The sequence below is a fragment of the Silene latifolia genome, chromosome 3 (genome assembly GCF_048544455.1).
Source record: "Silene latifolia isolate original U9 population chromosome 3, ASM4854445v1, whole genome shotgun sequence".
Lineage (NCBI taxonomy): Eukaryota > Viridiplantae > Streptophyta > Magnoliopsida > Caryophyllales > Caryophyllaceae > Silene > Silene latifolia.
In genome coordinates, this window is record NC_133528.1 from 5,543,566 (window position 1) to 5,553,131 (window position 9,566).

Sequence of the window (9,566 nt, forward strand, 5' to 3'; positions counted from 1 at the left end):
GTCAGTCTCATATACATATTCTATAAACCCCTTGTAAAGGACTCTAACACATAGATTTGTAAATTGTTTTTTTTTTTTTTTTTTTTTGGTGTTGTTAATTTGCTTATCACTTCACTTGTTGTGGGTGCATGATACCAAATTCGTGTCGGTTTCGTGTAGTGATTTCAGTTCATCCACCTCTACATATAAGTTTCCAGTGTTCAAAGAAGAAGCAATCTAGACAAAAAAAAATGGGTAATGGTGTCCTACTACAATTCATAGAAAACCTCACTACATACTCCATCGCCATTGTTTCTTTGCTGAGCTTCATAATCATACTATACAAACTGGATACACCCAAAAAAACGGATTCCCCTCGCCGCGAAAGCTGCCTATATTAGGCAACTTTCACCAGCTGGGTACGCTCCCACATCGCTCCTTGTGTTCCTTATCAAAGCGATATGGAAACCTGATGTTACTCTACTTAGGCTCCAAGCCAACAGTTGTCGTCTCGTCTTCAAAAGGAGCAGAAGCGATTATGAAAACCCATGATATTATATTTGCAAACCGGCCTAAATCGCAGGTGGCGTTCCTAATCCTTTATAACGGAATGGACATAGCTTTTGGCAAGTACGGAGAGTTTTGGAGGAATCTTAAGAGTATTTGTGTTTTGAATATGTTCAGTAATAAAAAAGTTCTTTCTTTTAGAAAAATCAGGGAAGAAGAAGTTAGCGTAATGGTTGAAGATATTAGGAAATCGACACCAGAAGCGTCAATCAATTTGTCCGATAGTTTGACAAGGTTGACGACTGGTGTCGTGTTGAGAGTGACGTTTGGAAGTAGAAATTACGGTGTCGATGTTGGTGAGCTTGTGAGTGAATTTAGTGAGGTATTGGGAGCATTTAGTGTTGGAGATTTTATTCCTTGGTTGAGTTGGATTGATGAATTAAGAGGTGTGTTACCTAAGGCTAGGAAAGTTGCCAAGGAACTGGATACTTTCATCCAGAACCGAGTTGACGAGCATATTGTTCGCCTCGGTTCGCAGAATCACGACATTGTGGGCAACAAAGGAGAGAAAATTGAAGACTTTGTGGATGTTCTGCTTGAAATTCAGAGGAATGATCCTTCCCTTCAAATGAACTCTCTGAAAGTTATTATTATGGTAAATTTCAGGTTTTTAGTTTGTTACTGTATTATCGTTAGACCTGTCAAACGGGCCGGGCAGGTCGGGTCCCGGGTCGGATCATACAGGTCGGGTTGGAATACGGGTAAAAATATAACTTCTAACGCCTTTTTTAACGATTTTTTTATTAATTTTTTTTTAAAATGTAAAACATATTTAAAATCAATATTTAATCATATATAATGTATACATTTAATTACATTGAGTCATTGACATAATTATTAAATAAAGTTTTTTTAATAATTATTTTATTATTAAATATTATAAAAGTTATAGAAAATTGACGTTTAATTATGTTTTTATTTTTAAGTAATAAAAAATTAATTTTTTTAACTATTTTTTCAAACATAGTTTATGAATAATAATATTTTAATAAAATACTTGATTTAGGCTTGATACAACGGGTTGACCCGTTTGAGTCGAGTCTCAACCCTAATATAATGGGTTATTTCGGGTCGGGCCAGATATGGGTCAGGATTTAACCGGTCTAATTATCCTAGTACGTACTGATGTACTGATGTGTGCGTATCAAACCGATTACATGTTTGTCTCTCAAACACTTGTTTTAGCTTCTATTAAACTGATGATTGTAATAACATGATTCTAGAGAGAATGAGAATGTAAGAATATGATTTTATTATTATGAAAAGGTGAGAATAGATTTGTACATGATCTGATATATATAGTAGTTGCTTGTAACAACTTCTCTAACAACTTCTAACAGCTTCTCAAACTAACTCAAGTTAGCTTAACTAATCATGAGTCAGCTTAACTAATCATGTAACTAACTAGTCTAAGTTAGTTATACTATCTAATATTCCCCCCTCAAGCTTGAGTTGGTGAGAATATTAAACCAAGCTTGGACGAGAGGAATGTATGCTGATCAGAACCTAATGCCTTTGTCATCAAGTCTGCAAGTTGTAATCCCGTCCTGACATGCTTAGTTAACAGAAAACCAGATGTTTGTTTCTCCCTAACATAGTGGCAATCTATTGATAGATGCTTTGTTCTTTCATGAAATATAGGGTTGTGAGTCAAGTGTTCTGCTGCTTTGCTGTCACACATCAATGATATAGGCTTTGGCACCTGAACCTTCATGTCCTGTAGAATGTTATCCAACCAAACAATCTCTGATGAGGTATAGGAAAGACTTCTGTATTCGGACTCAGCAGAACTTTTACTGACTGTTCTCTGCTTCTTAGTCTTCCAAGAGATCAACGAGTCCCCTAAGAATATGCAATAGCCACTCAGGGACCTACTGGTGAAAGCACACTGACCCCAGTCAGCGTCACTATAGGCTGTTAAGGTCAGGTCAGAACTTGCACTGTAAAATAAACCAGTATTAATGGTGCCCCTGAGATATCTAAGGACATGTAGAGCTGCCTGCAAATGTGGCATCTTGGGTTCACTTATAAACTGGCTGAGGTGTTGCACAGAGTATGATAGATCAGGTGTAGAGGAGTTCAGATATAAAAGCCTGCCTACTAATCTTCTATACACTTCTAGATTATCCAGAACTTGCCCTTCATCAGTAGATAATTTTAGCCCTCGTGGTAAAGGAAACTTGGCAATCTTGCAGTCTTCCATCTTCATATCCTTTAATATGTCTAGGATATACTTTCTCTGATTTATAAGTATTCCTGACTTATTCCTGGCTATTTCTAAACCAAGGAAATATCTCATATGCCCAAGGTCCTTGATAGAAAACATTGAATCTAAGCCTGCCTTGATCTGTGCAATGTGTTCTTCATTATCCCCAGACAGTAGGACATCATTCACATAAACCAGTGCCACTGTGAATAACTTAGTCCTTGGATCTTGTCTTGTAAATAAAGAGTAATCAAACTTTGACTGTATAAAACCAACTCCCACCAGATATTTGGTGAGCTCTTTGTTCCATTGTCGACTTGCCTGCTTCAACCCATATAAAGATCTCTTTAGTTTGCAGACATGCCCTGGCTGTGCTTTATATCCTTCCGGAGGAGTCATATATACCTCCTCATCTAAATACCTATGCAAAAATGCATTGTTGATGTCCAGCTGATGTAGACTCCACCCCTTGCTGCAGCTATAGCTAATAAAGTCCTTACTGTGGTAAACTTTGCCACAGGAGAAAAAGTATCCTTATAATCTTTATCTTTCACTTGGTTATAGCCTTTAGCCACTAACCTAGCGTTATGTCTTTCAATTGAGCCATCTGCTTTGTATTTAATCTTGAATATCCATTTTGACCCAATTGGTTTCTGACCAGCTGGCAAACTGACCATTTCCCATGTCTGGTTTTTCTCTAGTGCCTAAATCTCTTTATTCATTGCATCAATCCATTCAAGCTGTGTGCTTGCTTGCTGGAAAGTATAAGGTTCTGACTCAGCTAGAACACTAGCCATAGAAGCTATATATTCTGAAGAAAACTGCCCCAAATCACGAAGTATCTCTGCAGTATTTGATGTAGGGGCCATGATGGATAGTTTCAAATTAAAGGACAATGATACTGCTGCAATAGAACAGATGGTTGTCTTGGTCTTGTTGATTTTCTAATATTATTTTCATTGGGAATCTCGGTTGAAAGAGACCCATCAGTAGAATGGTGCATTGCACTGTCATTTGTATGTATTTGAGTATTAATAGTAGACTGACTTTGGCCATGTGGGAGCTCAGATGTGTCAGTATGTATTGTATTATGTATATTATTAGTAGCTGTTGGATTAGAACCTTTGGGTAATAGAAAAGTAGAAGTAGCTGGATTGACCAACTTATCAGTTGAGACGTGTCGTTGCTTTCTTTCGCTTAAAAGAAAATTCCATTTCCCTAAAAATAACATCTCTATTCACAAAAATTTTATGAGTTGACAAGTCATACAACCTGTAACCTTTCTGCTGGTGTGGGTATCCAAGAAATATGCATTTCCTAGCCCTAGTACCCAGTTTATCAACATATGTAGGAGGCATGGTTGCATAGCAACAACACCCAAATACTCTTAAGGTCTGTAATGGGGGGATCTTTCCCAAATAGTAATTTGAAAGGTGTTTGCCACTTAAGAACAGAAGATGGCATCATATTAATTAAATGGGTAGCTGTCAACAAACAATCTCCCCAAAATTTTATAGGTAGTCCAGCATGTATCTTAATAGCTCTAGCAGTATCAAGAAGGTATCTATGTTTACGTTCTACCCTCCCATTTTGCTGCGGCCTGCCTACAATACTGGTTTGGTGAATCAGACCCATGTCTTTGAACAAATTGCCACACATGTGATGCAAAAACTCAGAACCATTGTCTGATCTTATTATTTTCAATTTAGCATTAAACTATGTTCTTATGTAAGCAAAGAAATCTTTGATTAACTTATACACTTGGTCTTTTGTCTGAAATAAAACAGTCCATGTATTGCGTGAATAGTCATCCAAAATGGTAAGAAAATACTTAGCACCAGATAAAGCAGGGGTTTTATATGGTCCCCAAACATCCATATGCAATAACTCAAACAAATTGGAAGCTCTAGAACAACTGTCAGGGAATGGCAACAAATGATGCTTTGATAGAATGCAGGATTCACAATTCAAACTCTTACTTTTATTACTAGTTACAGTTGTTACAAACCTCAATTTATCATAACCAACATGTCCTAATCTTGCATGAAGCAACTCAACAGACTAAGAATTTGAACAACTATTTGCATAAAGTAAAGACAATTGCTTAGATGCTAAAACCTTAGAAACTAAAGAAACGACCTTATTCACTAATTCTTTTGTACTAAAATTTTGAAATCTATATAAATCTCCTATCCTGCTGCCAGTAGCAATGATCTTTTTAGTTGAAAGGTCCTGAAATGAACAAGCAGAAGCAGAAAACACAGCAAACAATTTGTTATTATCAATTAGCTTACTGACAGATAGTAAATTTTGTTTAAAATCAGGAATGAACAGTACATTAAGTAACACCACATCATTAGTTAGCTGCACACTACCAATCTTAGAAACATACTTGATGCTACCATCAGGAAGACCAATGGATAAAGGTTCAGACAAATCACGAACATTATGCAACAAATGAACATTAAAAGTCATGTGATCTGAAGCACTAGTGTCAATTATCCAATCATGCAAAAGTAAAGGACTGTGAGCAGCATTAGCATGAGAAAGGGAAAGAATACCTGCAAAATTAGAGGAGGAAAGAGAAGGCACATTATCAGAGATCCTCTTCAGTACTTGATCAACCACAGAATTAACCAGTCCATCCAACATAGTAGAATCAAATGCTTGGGAAGTGCTTGCACCATCTGAAGAAACCAATGGATTGTCTTCTTGATGATCTTCCAACACCTCAGCAATATTTGCAGACTTCTTGAAACCAGACTTTCCTTTAAAGAACTTAGGCTTAGGTTTTGTAGGTTTGTCAGCTTGTTTGCCAGACTTATCAGAAGGAAAACCCACCAAACGATAACACTTGTCAATCTTGTGACCTGGCTTTCCACAGTGTGCACACCCATTAGCCCAAAAGCACTCATCCAGATTGTGATTGTTCATTTCACAGTGACTACAATACTTTCTGACCTTCTTATCAGCATTAGTATTATCAGAAGACTTGAACACAGCATAAGCTGAAGCTTCATTCAGAACCTCAACAGACTCAACTACTTGTTTTCGTTTCTCAATTTTTTGTAGTAATCCTAATGCTCTGTTAATTGTAGGCAAAGGATCTAAAGAAAGAATTTGAGTTCTGACAGTGTCAAATCCATGGTTCAATCCCATTAAAAATTGAATTAATTTGGAATTGTTTTCTCTTGCAACAATCCTTTTCATGATAGTACAAGTACAGAGTGAAATTTTCCCACAAGAACATTGAGGTAGTGGGTCTAAACTGTCTAAAGTCTCCCAATAGTTCTTCAATTTGCTGTAATATTCAACTAAAGACAAGTTAGACTGACTTACAGAACCAAGATCTTTTCGCAGCTGATAAATCTCAACTGCATTAGCTTGACCATATCGTTCCAGTAATTCCTCCCAAAGTTCTTGTGCAGACTTGACATACTTGAGATTATCACGGATAGACTTGTTCAATGAATTGAGGACCCATTTCATGACCATCAGATCACAGCGAACCCACTGATGGAACTTCTTGTCAGTCTTTGGTGGCCTGGTAAATGTGCCATCAATGAAGCAGTCCTTATTCTTCGATGCCAGTGCCATCAATACATCTTGTTTCCAACCCAAAAAATCCGTGCCATCAAACAATGGAGTAACCAGATGAGAGAACGGTTGATCAGACGAAGATAAGTAAAGTGGATCATCATAGTAGTCGTAACTATGATCATTGTTTTCTGTTTCTTCAGGCATAATGATTGATTGAAAGAAAGTTTGTTTTGATTGATAAGATTTTCTTGATCTTTTGTGAAAGCGGAAGCGAATTTATGATGACGATGAAGAAGTTTGATGATAAAGATAAAGATTGTGATGAAGAATTGGGATGAAGAAGATGAAGATCGTGAGGATCGAATTCTAACTGGTAACTGATACCATATTAAACTGATGATTGTAATAACATGATTCTAGAGAGAATGAGAATGTAAGAATATGATTTTATTATTATGAAAAGGTGAGAATAGATTTGTACATGATCTGATATATATAGTAGTTGCTTGTAACAACTTCTCTAACAACTTCTAACAGCTTCTCTAACTAACTCAAGTTAGCTTAACTAATCATGAGTCAGCTTAACTAATCATGTAACTAACTAGTCTAAGTTAGTTATACTATCTAATAGCTTCATCCATGAAAAATAACCCGTGTATATATGGTTGCACAGGATATGCTTGCTGGAGGAATCGAGACAAGTGCGACATTATTAGAATGGATAATGTCGGAGCTACTTCTGTATCCCCGAGTAATGAAACGATTACAAGACGAAGTGAGGGGATTCTGTAAAGGCACAACCACGGTAGGCGAGGATGATTTGAAGGACATGATATATTTAAAGGCAGTGATCAAGGAGGGACTAAGGCTACATCCTCCGCTTCCTCTTCTCCTATTCCGAGAACCATCCCAAGATACTAAAGTCCATGATTACGACATTTCTGCTGGAACTCAAGTTATCATCAACGCGTGGGCGATACAGCGAAACCCAGCTTATTGGGAAGAACCAGAGGAGTTTAAACCAGAGAGGTTTATGATCACTTCAGTGGATATAAAGCAAGGCCGAGACTTTGATTTTATCGCGTTTGGAGCAGTCAGACGAGGGTGTCCGAGGATGTCTTTTGCCATGATCAAAGTAGAGCTGGCATTAGCTAATCTCGTTTCGCAATTTAACTGGAAGTTGCCTGGTAAAGTGCAGCCAGAGTCTTTCCTGGCTGAAACTTTCGGTACTTCAGTGCATAAAGAGATCCTCTTTTCGTCATTCCGACTCCATATTCCAACACGTAGGAGACTAAAAATTACTGCAACTTCGTGCATATGTTGCATCTTGCTGTTTATTTTGGATCAATGGAGAATTTTATCTTGTTGTTTATTTTGGAGGCTAAAGAAAACATGTTACGTTCGTTTACCTTCTGTTCAAATCATTTGTTTACTATTAATCGAATATCCCTTAAAAAGAATAAAAAAAAAAGTAAACAAATGTTCCGGAAGTGAGGGATATGTTTAGACATAATGTATGTTCCTTTAATCAGAAATTGCAATAATTAAAGAACAATAATACAATACATAAAATGACTTTTTACTTTATTTTTGACAGCGACATAAACGGGATGTTTTGATGCACTCGATTATCTTGAATTAATTTGGTCAGCGGTAGCATCCCTGTTACTGCTAATTAGCTAGCTAGCTAAGCTAACTAATTAACAGTCGTTACGAGCAATGATCTTATGTTTTTGCCTTTGACACATTCCCTCACTTCTTCTTGCAGTTTCTTCATGACTTGGGTCTTGGGGATTAATAAGCAACTCTGTCATTATCCATTCTAACAGTGCCAAAGTTGCCTCGACGCCTGCTAAAAGCATAATCTGTGCACGAGACGAGAATGGTTATATAAACAATTACTCGCGGATTATTGTTCAATTATATAAATTGATTTCTGCGTAAAATGACAGTAAGAAGATAAATTGAGACTTGAATCATTACGCTGAATGCGAAGCAGGACATCTTGGCACACCATTCCTCTTCACTACACGTCGTCCTGCTAAATATCGTCGACAATTTTACTAATTATCGTCGACATTTAATGTAAATTTCCATGTTTGCCCTCCATAACATAACTCCATTTCCGTCTCACTAAAACACAACTCGATTTCGGTCTCAGTGAGACACAAGTCAATTTCCGTCTCACTAAAATCTCTCCAAAAAAAAAAAGACGGTTTCTCAAAAAAAAAAAAAAAAGCGGGATTTGTAATTAACAACATGAACGAGAACGCTTTTAACAACGATTTCAACAATGAAGCTAGTAAGGAGGTCAGTTTACGATTTATTTTTGTCTCAAATTTATTTTTTATTATCGATTGATTCCCGAATTAGGATAGATGCCTTGATTCTAGACGGAATTAGGATAGATTTGTTGTTGGAATTAGTTGAAAATGGATTCGAAAAGAAAAAAAAATAAGGGGAATGGGCTACACGAAGAAATTTTTCGTCCAAACATAGGCCTGGACGAAAAATTCCTTCATTCAGTATGGGCCTTGGACGAAGAAATTTTTCGTCCAAGTCTGGGTCTGGACGGAAAATTCCTTCGTCAGGCATCGGACGAAGGAATTTTCCGTCGGACCGGACTTGGACGAAAAATTTCTTCCTCCAAGGCCCATTTCGTATATTTTTTTTTTGTTTTTTTTTTTCCGTCGTATATTTTTTTTTAATTCTTTCCGACTCGTTTTGTATAAAATAATTAATTTCCGTCTTATTTTTTCCGTATTTTTTATTTTTCGTACGTTGTATTATATTTTTTTTATTTTTTATTCTTTCCGACTCGTTTTGTATAAAATAATTAATTATTATTAATTAATTTATTGAAAGCGTGCGCAGGTGAATAACGATGGCGACGGTATTGATTACTCAGATCATTTTATGACCACCAGAATTTTTTCGTCAAGTATGGAAGCGTTTAATTGGGCATTTGAGATCAGACTTAGACTCGGGTTTGGTATAAAAAGAGCAAGCAACAAGAGAGCTGGTCGTCACACGAATTTGAAACAGGATTATTTTGTTTGTCGGATGGGTGGAAGAGGTCCCGTAAATAATGATGCCGATGCTTTAATGAGGGCTAACACGGTTACCGCGTGGTGCAAATGCAAATTTCAAAAGCTGTTGAAATACAAGAGAATAAGTGGAAGCTTGTCATGATATCTGGGTTTCATAATCATGCTTTAACGTTGTATTGTGACGGCGATAGATACTTTGCGAAGTTTGATGAAGAGGAGTTAAT

At 36.8% G+C, this 9,566-nt stretch overlaps 3 protein-coding genes across 3 annotated transcripts; 2 read left to right on the forward strand and 1 right to left on the reverse strand.

Annotated features, from left to right (window-relative positions):
- Nucleotides 1-451: 451 nt before the first annotated feature.
- LOC141646552 (cytochrome P450 71A4-like) lies at nt 452-1,934 on the forward strand. The gene is made up of 2 exons (XM_074454423.1): nt 452-1,141; nt 1,887-1,934. Exons 1-2 carry the CDS (start codon nt 452-454, stop codon nt 1,932-1,934), a joined length of 738 nt encoding a protein of 245 aa, XP_074310524.1.
- Nucleotides 1,935-4,744: 2,810 nt separating this feature from the next.
- Nucleotides 4,745-6,607, reverse strand: LOC141645851 (uncharacterized). The gene is made up of 2 exons (XM_074454034.1): nt 5,314-6,607; nt 4,745-4,984 (listed from the first exon to the last, which is right to left on the reverse strand). The coding sequence occupies exons 1-2, from the start codon at nt 6,494-6,496 to the stop codon at nt 4,971-4,973; spliced, it is 1,197 nt and encodes a 398-aa protein (XP_074310135.1). The 5' UTR covers nt 6,497-6,607; the 3' UTR covers nt 4,745-4,970.
- A 346-nt stretch (nt 6,608-6,953) lies between these two features.
- Nucleotides 6,954-7,799, forward strand: LOC141646553 (cytochrome P450 71A25-like). Its single transcript, XM_074454424.1, has one exon. The coding sequence runs from the start codon at nt 6,954-6,956 to the stop codon at nt 7,797-7,799; it is 846 nt and encodes a 281-aa protein (XP_074310525.1).
- Nucleotides 7,800-9,566: the final 1,767 nt, after the last annotated feature.